We start from the raw sequence: 17,816 nt of genomic DNA, 5'->3' as shown, positions 1-17,816 counted from the left end.
AGGGATTTCACCATGAGGCCAATGTTGACTTTAAAACAATTACAGAGTTTAATGGCTGTGATAGGATTAAACTGTGGATGGATCAACAACATTGCAAAACACGCATCCTGTTTGCAACAAGGCACTAAAGTAAGTTCAGCAAAAAATGTGGCAAAGACATTTAACTTTTTGTCCGGAATACAAAGTGTTATATTTGGGGCACACCCAGTACAAGACATTACTGAGTACCACTCTCCATATTTTTAAGCATAATGTTGGCTGCATCATGTTATAGGTATGCTTGTAATCATTAAGGACTGTGGAGTTTTGCAGAATGAAAAAGAAACGGAATGGAGCTAAGCACAGGCAAAATCCATGAGGAAAACCTGGTTCAGTTTGCTTTCCACCAAACACTGGGAGATGAATTCACCATTTAGCAAGACAATAACCTAAAACACAAAGCCAAATCTACGCGGGTGTTGCTTACTAAGAAGACAGTAAATGTTCCTGAGTGGCCGAGTTACAGTTTTGACCTAAATCTTTTTCTCCCCAATTTCAATCTTGTCTCATCGCTACAGTTCCCCAAACGGGCTCGGGAGACAAAGGTCGAGTCATGCGTCCTCTGAAACATGACACGCCAAACCACGCTTCTTAACACCCGCCCACTTAACCTGGAAGCCAGCCGCACCAATGTGTCGGAAGAAACACAGTTCACCTGATTGAGGTCAGCCTGTAGTATACTGTACTGCAGTATTGGCCCAGCCAGCAAATGAGCCATTGTGGTGGTGCTGAGAAATGCTCTCTCTATTTAAATGGTTTTTACACTCCTCCTTGCTCATTCTCTCCTCTCTTCTCCTCCCTCTTCTCCTTTCCTCCTCTCCTTAGTAAGGTGAAGGCATGGCAACAGAAGAGGGCGCTGAATAAGGTGCGGGGAAAACAGAACTCCCAGGAGCCCCGGCGGTGGGAGGAGGACTATCAGCTGGTGGAGTGCGAGGGCCTGTTTGAGGAGTACCTCGAGATCGGTAAGACAACAACCACACTCTGAAAAAACACAAATCGGTTTGCATACATAAAAATGTGTGAATCTTGCTGTATCAATAGTGCATTCCTTTTTTGTTCTTTCAAGTGGATATTGTTGGTGTATTGTCAATGCATTACTTTCTTATATTATCATAAGAATAAAGAAAAATCCCTCCCGTCATCTCCCCCCACCCTTATCCCTCGACTTCCTCAGTAGAGTTGCTAACTTATGACCTTCTCCATTCGTCCACAGTGCTCCAGTTTGGCTTCATCACAATCTTTGTGGCTGCGTTCCCCCTGGCACCGCTCTTTGCCCTACTCAACAACTGGGCCGAGGTGCGCCTGGATGCCCACAAGTTTGTGTGTGAGTACCGGCGGCCTGTGGCCGAGCGCGCTCAGAACATCGGCGTGTGGTTTAACATCCTGGAGGCCCTGTCGCACCTGTCCGTCATCGTCAACGTGAGTCGCACAGTGGTGCTCTCATCATTACCCGTGTGCTGTATTTATTTATTTTTCAACACCTGGTCTGAAAACATCTGATAAACTTTGATTTTGTAATGTCACTTTAAGCAGTATATTAAAAGGATTCTAATATTATTATGTCAAGTTTTTATCATTTGTGTTCATTTTAATTTACTGTACCATAAAATAATTTTATATATCAAACTACCCCTTTCAGGCTTTCTTGATCGCCTTCACGTCGGATTTCTTACCACGACTGCTCTACCAGTACAAGTTTGACAACGATCTGAACGGATATGTTAATTTCACTCTGGCCTATGCTCCTCCCAGCTACACCAGCCATCCCATGTGCAGGTAATTGTGATCATAAATACACACTGAAACATAATATAGTAGATATAGTATAGCTGTTGTACATACTTAAAGGCATGGTTCAGTGAAATGACATGTTTAGATATGTGATTCCATCGCTTGGCAGCAGTCTATGTGTCACGAGTCCGACCGAGGGTGGTTCCCTTTCCCGGGCAGGTGGCGCTCGGCGGTTGTCGTCACCAGCCTATTAGCTGCCACTGATTGTCTTTCCTCCCCCTCCTTGTATGTTTAGTGGTAGCACCTGTTTATGTTTAATTAGTTTGTCTTTATTAGACAGCCGGCCCGCCTGGTTGTTGTGCGGGATTATTTCAATGTAACCTTCGGCTCTGTTGTAGAGGTACGTGTTAGTACTTGGTCGTGTATTTTTCGTTGTACATTTTGATTCCCTGTGTTTGGGAACGTACCTATTGTGAGCACCCTGTGGTGCGTTGGTGCTATTAAAGACGCACAGCATTAAACTCTCTGTCTCCTGCTTTTGACTCCACACCCACGACACCCGGAGCATTACACTATGGAAAAGGAGTGACTGCAATCCACATTTTGGTGTTGTTAAAGGGATAGTGCAAGATTTTTGCAATTAAGCCCTTTATCTACATCAGGGATGGGCATTTTTGATGGGGTGGGGGCCACAAAAAATCTGAGCTCATCATGAGGGGCCACGGTGGTTCGCGGGTCTGCGTACCCAAATATATCCCCACCTTGCGAGTGTGATTGTGGAGGCCAGGTCATCTCTTGCAGCACTCTCCTTCTTGGTCAAATATCCCTTAAACAGCCCGGAGGTGTGTTTTGGGTCATTGTCCTGTTGAAAAACAAATTATAGTCCCACTAAGTGCAAACCAGATGGGATGGCGTATCGCTGCAGAATGCTGTGGTAGCCATTCTGGTTAAGTGTGCCTTGATATCCAAATAAATCACAAGAGAGTGTCATTGGCAAAGCACCTCCACACCATCACACCTCCTCCTCCATGCTTCAAGGTGGGAACCACACATGCGGAGATCATCCATTCACCTACTCTGCGTCTCACAAAGACATGGCAGATAGAACCAAAAATCTCCCATTTTGACTCATCAGACCAGAGGACAGATTTCCACCGGTCTAAAGTACATTGCTCTTGTTTCTTGGCCCAAGCAAGTTTCTTCTTCTTATTGGTGTCCTTTAGTAGTGGTTTCTTTGCAGCAATTTGACCATGAAGGCCTGATTCATGCAGTCTCCTCTGAACAGTTGATGTTGAGATGTGTCTGTTACTTGAACTCTGTGAAGCATTTATTTGGGCTGCAATCTGAGGTGCAGTTAATTGCTGATTTCTGAGGCTGGTAACTCTAATAAACGTATCCTCTGCAGCAGAGGTAACTCTGGGTCTTCCTGTCCTGTGGCGGGCCTCATGAGAGCTTGTTTCATCATAGCACATGATTGTTTTAGCGACTGCACTTGAAGAAACTTTCAAAGTTCTTGAAATGTTCTGCATTGACTGAACTTCATGTCTTAAAGTAATGATGGACTGTCGTTCCGCATTGCTTATTTGAGCTGTTCTTGCCATAATATTGACTTGCTATTTTACCAAATAGGGTTATATTCTGTATACCAACCCTACCTTGTCACAACACAACTGATTGGCTCAAATGCATTAAGAAGGAAAGAAATTCCACAAATTAACTTTTAACAATGCACACCTGTTAATTTAAATGCATTCCAGGTGACAACCTAGAAGGCCAGCATCCCAGAGTTGCCTCTTCACTATTGACATTGAGACTGGTGTTTTGCGGGTACTATTTAATGAAGCTTCCAGTTGAGGACTTGTGAGGCGTCTGTTTCTCAAACTAGACACTCTAATGTACTTGTCCTCTTGCTCAGTTGTGCACCGGGGCCTCCCACTCCTCTTTCTATTCTGGTTAGAGCCAGTTTGCGCTGTTCTGTGAAGGGAGTAGCACACAGCGTTGTACAAGGTCTTCAGGTTCTTGGCAATTTCTTGCATGGAATAGCCTTCATTTCTCAGAACAAGAAAAGACTGACAAGTTTCAGAAGAAAGGTATTTGTTTCTGGCCATTTTGAGCCTGTAATCAAACCCACAAATGCTGATGCTCCAGATACTCACTCGTCTAAAGAAGGCCAGTATTATTGCTTCTTTAATCAGAACCACAGTTTTCAGCTGTGCTAACATAATTGCAAAAGGGGTTTCTAATGATCAATTAGTCTTTTAAAATTATACGCTTGGATTAGCTAACACAACGTGCTAACACAACGTGCCATATATACTGTATGCATATACAGTGCCTTGCGAAAGTATTCGGCCCCCTTGAACTTTGCGACCTTTTGCCACATTTCAGGCTTCAAACATAAAGATATAAAACTGTATTTTTTTGTGAAGAATCAACAACAAGTGGGACACAATCATGAAGTGGAACGACATTTATTGGATATTTCAAACTTTTTTAACAAATCAAAAACTGAACAATTGGGCGTGCAAAAGTATTTAGCCCCTTTACTTTCAGTGCAGCAAACTCTCTCCAGAAGTTCAGTGAGGATCTCTGAATGATCCAATGTTGTCCTAAATGACTAATGATGATAAATACAATCCACCTGTGTGTAATCAAGTCTCCGTATAAATGCACCTGCACTGTGATAGTCTCAGAGGTCCGTTAAAAGCGCAGAGAGCATCATGAAGAACAAGGAACACACCAGGCAGGTCCTAGATACTGTTGTGAAGAAGTGTAAAGCTGGATTTGGATACAAAAAGATTTCCCAAGCTTTAAACATCCCAAGGAGCACTGTGCAAGCGATAATATTGAAATGGAAGGAGTATCAGACCACTGCAAATCTACCAAGACCTGGCCATCCCTCTAAACTTTCAGCTCATACAAGGAGAAGACTGATCAGAGATGCAGCCAAGAGGCCCATGATCACTCTGGATGAACTGCAGAGATCTACAGCTGAGGTGGGAGACTCTGTCCATAGGACAACAATCAGTCGTATATTGCACAAATCTGGCCTTTATGGAAGAGTGGCAAGAAGAAAGCCATTTCTTAAAGATATCCATAAAAAGTGTTGTTTAAAGTTTGCCACAAGCCACCTGGGAGACACACCAAACATGTGGAAGAAGGTGCTCTGGTCAGATGAAACCAAAATTGAACTTTTTGGCAACAATGCAAAACGTTATGTTTGGCGTAAAAGCAACACAGTTCATCACCTTGAACACACCATCCCCACTGTCAAACATGGTGGTGGCAGCATCATGGTTTGGGCCTGCTTTTCTTCAGCAGGGACAGTGAAAATGGTTCAAATTGATGGGAAGATGGATGGAGCCAAATACAGGACCATTCTGGAAGAAAACCTGATGGAGTCTGCAAAAGACCTGAGACTGGGACGGAGATTTGTCTTCCAACAAGACAATGATCCAAAACATAAAGCAAAATCTACAATGGAATGGTTCAAAAATAAACATATCCAGGTGTTAGAATGGCCAAGTCAAAGTCCAGACCTGAATCCAATCGAGAATCAGTGGAAAGAACTGAAAACTGCTGTTCACAAATGCTCTCCATCCAACCTCACTGAGCTCGAGCTGTTTTGCAAGGAGGAATGGGAAAAAATTTCAGTCTCTCGATGTGCAAAACTGATAGAGACATACCCCAAGCGACTTACAGCTGTAATCGCAGCAAAAGGTGGCGCTACAAAGTATTAACTTAAGGGGGCTGAATAATTTTGCACGCCCAATTTTTCAGTTTTTGATTTGTTAAAAAAGTTTGAAATATCCAATAAATGTCGTTCCACTTCATGATTGTGTCCCACTTGTTGTTGATTCTTCACAAAAAAATACAGTTTTATATCTTTATGTTTGAAGCCTGTAGTGTGGCAAAAGGTCTCAAAGTTCAAGGGGGCCGAATACTTTCGCAAGGCACTGTATCTGTTAAACCATGTGAAGTGATGGCATGATTAAGGGGGGAACCAATTAATTGACTCCACTGTATATATATATATGTGTGTATATATATATGTGTGTATATATATATGTGCATATATATATATATATATATATATATGTATATTCAGTGGGGCAAAAAAGTATTTAGTCAGCCACCAATTGTGCAAGTTCTCCCACTGAAAAAGATGAGAGAGGCCTGTAATTTTCATCATAGATACACTTCAACTATGACAGACAAAATGAGAGAAAAAAAATTCCAGAAAATAACATTGTAGGATTTTTTATGAATTTATTTGCAAATTATGGTGGAAAATAAGTATGTATGTGTATGTATATATATGTGTGTGTATGTATATATGTGTGTGTATGTATATATATGTGTGTGTATATATATATATGTGTGTGTGTGTGTGTACATACAACAATATTTTATTCCTCTCAAATGTTGTGCACAGATTTGTTGACATCACTGTTTGTGAGCATTTCTTATTTGCCAAGATAATCCATCCACCTGACATCTGTGTCCTATCAAGACGTGCACCCACCAGCCTCTCAACCGCAGACCACATATAACCATGTCAATCCAGAACCTCCACATCCCGCTTCTTCATCTGTGGGATCGTCTGAGACCAGCCACACAGACAGCTGATAAAACTTTGGGTTTGCACAACTGAAGAATTTCTGCAGAAACTGTCAGAAACCGTTTCAGGAAAGTTCATCTGCATGCTCGTTGTCCTCACCACCACTTGACCTGACTACTATTTGGTGTCGTAACCGACTTCTGTAGGCAAATGCTCACCTTTGACTGCCACTGACACGCTGGAGAAGTGTGCTCTTCACAAATGAATCCTGGTTTATCAATGGCAATTTGAATGCACGGAGATACCGCGACGAGATCCTAAGGCCCATTGTCGTGCCATTCATCCACCGCTATCACTTCATGTTTCAGCATGATAATGCACGGCCTCATATCGCGAGGATCTGTACACAATGCCTGGAAGCTGATAATGTCCCAGTTCTTCCATGGCCTTCATACTCACCAGACATGTAACCCATTGAGCATGTTTGGGATGCTCTGGATCGAAGTGAACAACAGCCATTAATGAGGAGTGGGACAACATTCCACAGGCCACAATCAACAGCCTGATCAACTCTATGCGGAGGAGATGTGTCACACTACATGAGGCAAATGGTGGACACTCAAGATACTGACTGGTTTTCTGATCCACTTTTTTTTAAAGGTATCTGTAATCAACAGATGCATATCTGTTATCCCAGTCATGTGAAATCCATAGATTAGGGCCTAATGAATTTATTTCAATTGACTGATTTCCTTATATGAGCTGTAACTCAGCAAAATGTTTGAAATGGTTGCGTGTTGCGTTTATATTTTTGTTCAGTGAGTATACCAAGCATTAGGAACACCTTCCTAATTTTGAGTTGCACCCCCCATTTTGCCCTCAGAACAGCCTCAATTTGTCGGGGCATGGACTCTACAAGGTGTCGAAAGCGTTCCACAGGGATTCTGGCCTATGTTGACTACAATGCTTCACACCGTTGTGTCAAGTTAGCTGGATGTCTATTGGGTGGTGGACCATTCTTGATACACACAGGAAACTATTGACTGTAAAAAACCCACCAGCATTGCAGTTCTTGACACAAACTGGTGCACCTGGCACCTACTACCATACCCCGTTCAAAGGCACTTAAATATTTTGTCTTGCCCATTCAGCCTCTGAATGCCACACATACACAATCCATATCTCAATTGTCTCAAGGCTTAAAAATCCTTATTTAACCTGTCTTCCCCTCTTCATCTACACTGATTTGAAGTGGATTTAACAAGTGACATCGATAAGCTTTCACCTGGATTCACTTGGTCAGTCTGTGTCAGTTGTTTTTCGTGTTTTGTATACTCAGTGTATATAAAATATATTACTTTATTTGTAAAAATGTATCTGCAGGCCTACAACAATGGCGTCCCTCGGGGCCTCCAGTTGCCCATCCCTGATCTTTGGCTTAATTGCCAAAATCTTGCTCTATCCCTTTGTTGTGTCTTTGCTATGCCGGATTAAGTGATATGACATGCTATTCTATAAAATAATTTCTCTGTAATTAATATTACCTGATTGAACTAATCATGTAAATGTAATTAACTAGGAAGTCGGGGCACCACAAAAGAATGTTTATAGAGCTGTTATCTTCCGAATTAACTCTTACAGACCTAGTAATCTTTTACATCAGTAGCAGTCAATTATTAATCGTCACCTTATTCAGTCTCATCTGAACATCGTAGGATTCTTGGTTATCTTCACGAACCCTGGCTAACAAGTTGAATCAGCAATACAATTTTTTCTTTATGATTTATTTACTAAATACCTAAAAAGTCACACAGAATTACATAAACACAGGATGGATCATACATTGATACATACATACATACTAATTATGTCATACATGAAAAACGTCCCTGGTGGACGGAGCCAAAATGACGGCTGGTTACACAAAGGAAAGGGGGTTGGGTTTGAATGAAAGCGCCTTAGGAAGCTATGCTATCGTAAATACAGAATCTTATGCATTCTAAATAATCGCCCACTTGGAAAAGAAAAATGCAATAAATATTTACTCTGAGCTGCGATTCGATCGGTTGGTCGTAGATGGGTTGTCCTGTGAAGAATGTCTGGTGGTAGAACGGGTACTTGGTAGTACCGTCATTGTGTGGTAAAATGGCTACTTTGTCTGTCCTTTCCTAGCCCACGTTTACAGCTGCTGTTGCTAACGCAACGGCTAGGAGGTGTCACTTCTTTAGTGAATAAAACTTAAAAGATCATACCAAGTTGCCATTCTATATGCTCATGCTATATTCTGGCTGGTATCGTCAAAATTCATCCTTCCAGCATGTAGATCGTCACCTTCACGTTGAGATTCGATGCTAATTTCATTAAGTTCTTGTTGTTCAACCAGAGCTCACGCTGAGGCTGGCTTAGTTCTGTAGATGTTCTTGTCCTTTTAACGCAGGGACCGCAAGTCCTCACGTCCTTGGAACAGAAAGTAGTATTTTTGTCAACAGGTTTATATCGTGGTGAAGAGAAGGGCGTGTTTCATAGTTTACAACAAATGTCTGTTCACTTGGGCGGGGCCTCCTGGCGGAGTTTACTCTATGACAAACCTTTCTCTCATTAAGAAACTAAAATTACATTTAATATTTTCACAAATAGTTTCATATTTAAACATTTAAATTACACAACAATTCCATGTGAATCTGATAACTAGAATGTGTAGACTTTCCAAGATACAGTTTATGCCATACTATCATTAGTAGTAATGTCTCAGACAACAACTGATCTGACATCATATTCATTAAGTACCAATGCATATTTTCAACTGGGTGGATTATCGAAATATGGTTCTGTTTCCCACCTTTTTTTGTTACCAGACTCTGGATGTTAACAAAGGCTTTCCAAGAATCAACTCTGTAAAGTAGAGAGAGGGAAAAGGGAAAAGCTATTTATGGGGGTCATTAACCTCCCCCAACAGGCCAATGTCATGACACCTTTAAACTAGCCAACTGCTAACAAATGCTATAAGCATTTTTATACCAAAACTCCATGAAAGTCAAATTCTCCTGTTTTAGCATGTTTTAAATGTCATGCCCAAGTCTGTCCAGTAGAGGGCACAATTGATGTTGGCAACCCTGATCTGTTGTTCTTACCCTGACTGTGTACTCTGTTGTCTGTAGATATAAAGCCTTTAGGGACAACAATGGAAATTACACTCTGATTTACTGGGAACTCCTGGCTGTGAGGTTAGGCTTCATCATCGCTTTTGAGGTATGCAAGGATCTGTCTGTCTGTCTGTCTGTCTGTCTGTCTGTCTGTCTGTCTGTCTGTCTGTCTGTCTGTCTCTTTTGTATTCTTTCTGTTATACTGTGCCATGTCCACCTTTCTATTCATAACTTGCCCTGTTCTTACCCCCTTCCTACTACCTGTGTATGTTATTCTGTGCCTTTGATCATTTAAAGCTTGCTTGCTCCCTACTAATCTTTGCCTCTCCATCCTCACATGGCATTTTACTCTTTAATATTTTATTACCTTAACTCTGTTGATACTGCTCTTCTCAGAATCCCTCTACTTCCACTGAGGTTTCTCTGTAATTTCACCCTCGGTCCTCTTTTCCATCTCTGTCTCTCTCTGTCTCTCTCTCTCTATTCTCTACCTTCCTGTCACCGCTAATGTGTGCTATTTTCCCTCCCTCCCTCTCTTCAGCATGTGGTGTTCATTGTCCTGAGAGCGATAGACTGGATGGTGCCGGACGTCCCTGAGTCTCTGGGGCTGAAGGTGAAGAGGGAGCGCTACCTGGCCAAGCAGGCCCTGGCAGACAACCAGGAGGCCCTGTTGGTGAGTCATCGAGGTTCGGCCTCCAGCCAAGGTTAGTGGAACACAGCGATGCTCACACACCCTCACCACACACACACTGCTTTGCTGCACGGAATCATTGTGCTGGTCAGGTTGGTCAGGTCGTTATTGCAAAAGGGAATGTGTTGTAATTTGTCATGACTTTCCTGGGTAAATAAATGCACAAAACACAGACAGTCACACTCACACACACCCACTGCAAGCCACCATTGGCCCCACCTCCTCCACTTTCATGCTGTATCATTGACCTACCAAATAAGCAATGCAAAGTCATCTGCTTCTTATGACTCTTTGATATGTCCTGGATCCCTTAAAAGGCTTCCTGGTTTGTCTCCTTTCCATCATGACCGGTGATAAACGTACACTTAATGGGTTTCCACCACCTTGCCATTTTAACCTGTCCAAGGCCTTTCAAATCAATGGTCATGAGGAGAGCTGATCGAGGACTACAGGAAAAGGCGGGCCTGTTCGGCCCCCATTAACATCGACGGGGCTGTAGTGGAGCGGGTCGAGAGTTTCAAGTTCCTTGGTGTCCACATCACCAACGAACTATCATGGTCCAAACACACCAAGTCAGTCGTGAAGAGGGCACGACAACACCTTTTCCCCCTCAGGAGACTTGAAGAGATTTGGCATGGGTCCCAAGATCCTCAAAAAGCTCTACAGCTGCACCATCGAGAGCATCCTGACCGGTTGCATCACCGCCTGGTATGGCAACTGTTCGGCATCTGTCCGTAAGGCGCTACAGAGACACACACACACTGTTTATTATCTATGCAGAGTCACTTCACCCCTACCAACATGTACAAATTACCTCGACTAACCTGTACCCCCTCACATTGACTCGCTACCGGTACCCCCTGGATATAGCCTCGCTATTGTTTTTTTTTTATTGTTACTTTTTATTCTTGTTTACTTCAGTTTATTTTGTAAATATTTTCTTAACTCTTTCTTGAACTGCACTGTTAAGTAAGCATTTCACAGTAATATCTACACATGTTGTATTCTGGGCATGTGACAAATAAAGTTTGATTTGAGAGAAAGCCTCTTGAGGGGAAGGAGACAAGAAGAGAAAGCATATTAAAACTATTGGGGGACACAGGCTCTTATGTGTTCACTCACCTCACTCCATTGTTTGATACAGTGCCAATAGTAAAACACCCATTACCACATTAGTGAGTGTATTATCCATGTTAAATATTATACCTGTGGCTACTCATTAGCTAGTGCTCCTGTTCATATGAAATTATACAGACGTACAGTAAGTCATTAAGGATATGAATTGATGACTCGTTGTGAGTCCCTAATGGCACCCTATTCCCTACGTAGTGCACTACTTTTAACCAGGGCATCCATAGGGCTCTGGTCAAAAGTAGTGCTCTATATTGGGAATAGGGTGCCATTTGGGACTCAGAACACTCATTGAATCCACTGTAAATTTACTGGAGTATTATGGGTGGTAAAACAGGAGACATGTTGAAGTAACTGCTTGACTGAAATTATCTAAAGCTGCTGTATAAGAAGAGCAAGCTGCGTTGTTATTAAGTTACATATTACACTATCACTGAAACCAATTTGGTCTTAATAAATTAATTGCAGACTTTATACCCTTTGAAATGCCCCCCCACCAATGGCTAGCCTTGTTGCTCTGTCATTCATACTCAGTAAAAAAAAAAAAAAAAAATCTGATTCTGTTGTCTGCCGAGTTGACAACCTAGTTGTGCACGAACACATGCGTACACACACACGCGCACACGCACACATACACACACATAAGCAATGGCTAACCACACGCAATGTTTAAAGACTGGACGACAATGGTCATAATATGGCCCCAGAAATTCTCAAGTGCTCAAAGCCTAACCCATAAAACATTAACCTAAGTTAATGCATCCATAACGCTCTTCCCCTGGAATGTGTAGTCTCTCTCTCTCGCCGCATCCCATCAGCACGAGACTGGTGCTTTCTCACCCATTGTTTCTCTTTGTGGTCGTGTCAGTTGTGTGGTGGTGTGTGTGCTTCCCTGTGTTCTGACCATGCCGTTTTGGTCGATGTGTTTCTTGTCGTGAAGGTTTTGGATGGGGTGAGTAGACAATCTCACTCCTGCAGTCTGTTGTGTTTCTATTAAGTATATATACTGAGTGTACGAAACATTATGAACACCTGCTTTTTCCATGACATAGACTGACCAGGTGAATACAGGTGAAAGCTATGATCCACATGTTAAATCCACTTATTGATGGCACATGTTAAATCCACTTCAATCAGTGTAGATTAATGGGAGAAGAGGTTAAATAAGGATTTTTAAGCCTTGAGACAATTGAGACATGGATTGTGTATGTGTACCATCCAGAGGGTGAATGGGCAAGACAAAATATGCCTTTGAACGGGGTTTGGTAGTAAGATGCCAGGCGCACCAGTTTGTGTCAAGAACTGCAACGCTGCTGGGTTTTTCACACTCAACAGTTTGCCATGCTTGTCAAGAATGTTCCACCACCCAAAGGACATCCAGTAAACTTGACACAATTGTGGGAAGCATTCGAGTCAACATGGACCAGCATCCCTGTGGAAAGCTTTCATCACCTTGTAGAGTCCATGCCCCAACGAATTGAGGCTGTTCTGAGGGCAAAAGGGGGCTGTGCAACTCAGTATTAGGAAGGTGTTCTTAATGTTTTGTACACTCAGTGTATGTAATATTCTGATATGAAGTTTAAGGGGGACAACAAGAAAGGCCATTCTTATCAATCCATAAAAGATGATGTCTTGTAAAATGAGTTTTATGCTTTAACTCAGTAACATAATATGATGTAGCACCTTTGTGTCTACTGTCTGTATGTTTGCTCTTGTGTGCTTCAGTGTTCTCTACAGTTGTTCTAACCACAGCTGTACTCATGTTGTCTCTCCTTCCTCATCTTCTCCCTGAATAAACTCAACTGTACTGTATGCCTCGAAGCAAGCATCGCGTCCTTTGGCAACATGAGCTAGAACGGTAGTGCTGAAGTTCTGCACCAAGAGAAGCAGAACAGATGGAGATGAGGGGTAGAGGGAGATAAGAGATTCCTTTGCATTTCGGGCCCCATCAATGGATTTGTTTCCCTGTTGCTCTCCGTCTGTTGTCTATGGTCAGTCTCTAGGTTTGTTTAAGGAAGGGATGACTTATCCGCAAAGGGCCGGTGTGGTTGCAGGTATTTGTTCTAGCCAAGCTGTAACACATCTGATTCAATGACCAACTTATAATCTTTCATTAAAACTCTGATTAGTTTAATAAGATTTGTTACTGCTGGGCTGGGACAAAACCTGGCACCTACAGTGGCTTTTTGCTGGTAATATTGGCCAGAACGGCCACCACCTGGTTTTCAGTATGTGAGAGTGGGTTTGTATTGTTCCAATTTTTTTGCTTGACTATTAGCAGATGACTTGACCTCCTTCAACTCTGATGATTTGTAATGCTCTCACTGTGTTAAATGGACAAGCTTGATTTACTCAAACAGTAATGTTGTCTACACTTTTCTTCAGACGCCTGCTCTCTTGTGTGTAGGTATACATAAATATTTATATATGTGAAACTGGTCCTGCTTTTCTATACTATCACTACACTATATTTGTATGGAGATAAAACCCAAAACATATCTTGTTTATCTTGTTGGTATAAGAGTTACTGCTGTACTATCATAGGATTGAAGTCCTCCTGCATGTGTTACCCGTTTTGTGCGAACTGTTTTGCATTTCAATATTAATAATGTTTACATACTGTTTTAATTACTTTATATATATATATACTGTATTTTAGTAATGGCTCATCCTATATAACTACTGCTGTACACACATTTATATTCACATACTGTCCATAATGTCTATACACATCATTCACAGACACATATAAAATCTCAAATATGTTCTCAAATTTCGAAAATGCCGGAGAACTTATCTTACCAAACAATCTCCTCCTCCCTTCCTCCCCACTCGCTCGGAAACATGACCCCCTCAGAAAATGAGAAATCCAGACAGATGAAACCCCTCTGATTTATTAGGAGTCAGAGAGAGACAGGTGTTCTGTTAATGATTTCTCTCCCTCCTTTCCCTCTTCTTCTACGCACCCTTCCAAAATATTCCTATTGCCTTGGGCAACTCTCTCTCTCTCTCGCTCTGTCTCTTTTCTCTCTCTCTCGCCCTCTCTCTCTCTACTGCTGTAGCGTTCATGTTTTGATTGTTATGATTGCTGTGAGTGTGTTCCTTTGCCATTCAGCCTGCAGGAAGTGTGCGCTAGTACATGTCAACTAGTGGAGGCAGGTATGCAACGTGGACACAGCCTCCAACAGACACTGTGTGTGTCCCAAATGGCACCATATTCTATATACAGTAGTACACTACACTACTTGTCAAAAGTCATGCACGATGTAGGCAATAAGGTGCTATTTAGGACAGAGACACTGTACTAATAGTTCTCCCCTTATACCTCAACACCACACTTAACAGAGCAGGGAAGCACTCAAAGGCAGGGAGTGAGAACCCATAACACCACCCAATGGTATTCAGTTGATGTGTTGATTAAAAGGTGTCAACTTGTCATTTATCCAAAAACAAGTTGCCATTGTAAGATTGAATGTACAATATTGAGTAGTTATGAAAGTACATCAACTGCCAACTATAGACAGAATTTCTATGATTGATTTCTGGTTAATTGTTAGACATCATGAAAATAAAACTCAGAAAGTCAACTTCAAAACACGTCAGTGTCAACTGTTGTTTTTTTAATGTTTAATTAGGGAGTTACAGTGCTGGAGAGGTAGAAGCCAAGGAGTTCAAGCATGTCTTACAGATACTTTCTTTCTGCAAACTGATATTTTTCTACCTACTTAATTACACACGCACGCACGCACGCACACGCACACGCACACGCACACGCACACACACACACACACACACACACACACACACACACACACACACACACACACACACACACACACACACACACACACACACACACACACACACACTGTCTACTTCCCACCCCTTTCCCCCTCCTACCTGCCTGCTATCCACTTGCAGTACATTTTTGTTGACACACGAGAATCCGACCCATGCATGCATGCACACACACACACACACACAGACAGACACACTCTCACACATACTCACAGAGAGGAAATATTTTTCACTCACGCAGATGGCTGCTAGCTCACTCCTCTCTCCCTCTCTTTCTATAAGCATGTGTTAATATGCAACACTAAACTATTAGAGACCGACAAAGAGAGAGGAGAGGGAGGACAGAAAGAATAGGAGAGAGTGCACTACCCCAACAGTAGCAGAGTGAGAGAAAGAGAGCGAGAAGGATTGTGAGCAAGGAGAGGGAGAGCAAAAGCTTAAAGAGGGATCTGCATGGTAAGTAGCCAGAAGAGCGAACACTTAAAACATTTTTTTTAAACTGCTTTTTGGTGGAGAAGGAGAAGAGGGATACAACGGAGGAGTCTGGACCCTGTTGACCAGTTCCCCTGCCTGGGCACACTGGTCTTCATACGAGTGGAGTAAAAAGTGAAGGAAAACGACTGAAGGGAAAGAAGCCGGGAGGAACACAAGGCAGTCATGGATAGCACATAGAGGCTCAGCCAGACGCTAGGATGGCCTGGATTCTCACACTGTCGCTGGCAACCGTCCAGCCCAGAAGCTACTGATACTCATGAGGTAGTATAGCCTATCTATCCATATGGATTCCTATCTCTCTCTCTCTCTCTGTGCATTGTAATGTGGAATGTAGACTCAGTGTGTACCATTGTTAGATGTTGTGACCTTCGGATAAGGGTGTGGTCTGGTATGGGGCGGATTATGGTGTTGAATATGAAAGGGGGGGGGGGGTCAAAACAGTGCCATGGTGCTGCTTTCAGACTATTGCTTTGCTGCGGGGCGGATGCACACATTTTGAGGTAGATGGAAAAATAGATAAACAAAAACAACCTAAATTTGACATTATATTGAAAAAAAGCACCATATTATGTTATTTTCATGGTATTTGAACTGAGAGTGTGTGTTCCTCCAATGTGCCGTCGACATAATGTGCTTTTAGAGTAAGACAGTTTGTGATAGTTCAAGGGTCAATTTTCATTATCATATGGGTGTACTCCATAATATTTCACTGTTATGGAATTAAAATGTATTTTAAAGTGCATTTAACAACTCAATAAATGTAATAGAGTAAAATATGCACAACAACAATAATAATCCCTGACATTTGCTCTAATCCAGAGACTGACTTTACAGTCTGAGACAGTATTGTGTACTGTATAAGGATTATGTATCCATATAATGCACACAGGCATCTGTCACTACATATAGATACTTTAGGAACACCACCTAAAGTACAGATTCAACCTTTCCATCAATTATTCATTAAAATTGTCAAACATTATATTGGAAGTGTTCAGTGGTGTAAAGTACTTAAGTGAAAATACAGTATTAACTGTAAATAAAGTATTCACACCCCTTGACTTTTTACACATTTTGTTGTGTTTCAGCCTGAATTTAAAAGGGATTACATTTAGATTTTGTGTCAGTGGCCTACAAACAATACCCCTTAATGTCAAAGTGGAATTATGTTTTTAGGAATGTTTTGAAATGAATTAAAAGTGAAAAGCTGAAATGTCTTGAGTCAGTTAGGAAAGCTAAGACTAGCTTTTTCAAACAGAAATTTGCATCCTGTAGCACTAATTCCAAAACGTTTTGGGACACTGTAAAGTCCATGGAGAATAAGAGCACCTCCCAGCTGCCAGCTGCACTGGAAACACTGTCACCACCGACAGATCTACGATAATCGATAATTTCAATAAGCAATTTTCTACGGCTGGCCATGCTTTCCACCTGGCTACCTCTACCCCGGCCAACAGCTCAGCACCCCCTGCAGCAACTTGCCCAAGCCCCCCCCCCTCCTTCGCCCGAATCCAGACAGCTGATGTTCTGAAAGAGCTGCAAAATCTGGATCCCTACAAATCAGCTGGGCTAGACAATCTGGACCCTCTCTTTCTAAAATTCTCAGCTGAAATTTTTGCAACCCCTATTACTAGCCTGTTCCACTTCTCTTATCGTCTGAGATCCCCAAAGACTGGAAAGCTGCAGCGGTCATCTCTTCAAAGGGGGAGACACTCTAGACCCAAACTGTTATAGACCTATATCCATCCTGCCCTGCCTTTCTAAAATCTTCAGAAGCCAAGTTAACAATCAGATCACCGACCATTTCGAATCCCACCGTACCTTCTCCACTATGCAATCTGGTTTCCGAGCTAGTCGTGAGTGCACCTCAGCCACACTCAAGGTCCTAAACGCTATCATGACCACCATCGATATGTGTAGCTCTGTGTTGTTGTTTTTGTCGCACTGCTTTGCTTTATCTTGGCCAGGTCGCAGTTGTAAGTGAGAACTTGTTCTCAACTGGCCTACCTGGTTAAATAAAGGTGAAATAAAATAAAAATAAGTATTTAACCCATTTTTTAAATGGCAAGCCAAGTTCAGGAGTAAAAATGTGCTTGACCAGTCACATAATAAGATGCATGGACTCACTCTGTGTGCAATACTAGTGTTTAACATGATATTTGAATGACGACCTCATCTCTGTACCCACACATACAATTATCTGTGAGGTCACTCAGTCGAGCAGTGA

At 42.1% G+C, this 17,816-nt stretch overlaps 1 protein-coding gene across 3 annotated transcripts in view; it reads left to right on the top strand.

Annotated features, from left to right (window-relative positions):
* The window catches only part of LOC135504327 (anoctamin-7-like), a 32,872-nt gene extending 17,808 nt beyond the window's left edge, over nucleotides 1-15,064 (top strand). The window contains exons 19-24 of one of the 3 annotated variants that reach the window (XM_064922785.1): nucleotides 865-1,001; nucleotides 1,253-1,458; nucleotides 1,679-1,815; nucleotides 9,490-9,580; nucleotides 10,016-10,147; nucleotides 13,119-15,064. In XM_064922785.1, coding sequence (XP_064778857.1) covers nucleotides 865-1,001; nucleotides 1,253-1,458; nucleotides 1,679-1,815; nucleotides 9,490-9,580; nucleotides 10,016-10,147; nucleotides 13,119-13,145 — 730 coding nt within the window. In that variant the 3' untranslated portion in view covers nucleotides 13,146-15,064. Of the gene's footprint in view, nucleotides 1-864; nucleotides 1,002-1,252; nucleotides 1,459-1,678; nucleotides 1,816-9,489; nucleotides 9,581-10,015; nucleotides 10,179-13,118 lie in introns of those variants that run through there. The other 2 variants (XM_064922784.1, XM_064922786.1) reach the window with 2 other exon arrangements.
* The last annotated feature ends 2,752 nt before the right edge of the window (nucleotides 15,065-17,816 follow it).

Source organism: Oncorhynchus masou, chromosome 18, assembly GCF_036934945.1.
Source record: "Oncorhynchus masou masou isolate Uvic2021 chromosome 18, UVic_Omas_1.1, whole genome shotgun sequence".
NCBI classification, from domain to species: domain Eukaryota; kingdom Metazoa; phylum Chordata; class Actinopteri; order Salmoniformes; family Salmonidae; genus Oncorhynchus; species Oncorhynchus masou.
The sequence above is the reverse complement of the archived record's forward strand: the minus strand, read 5'-3'. Positions and strand labels throughout refer to the sequence as shown.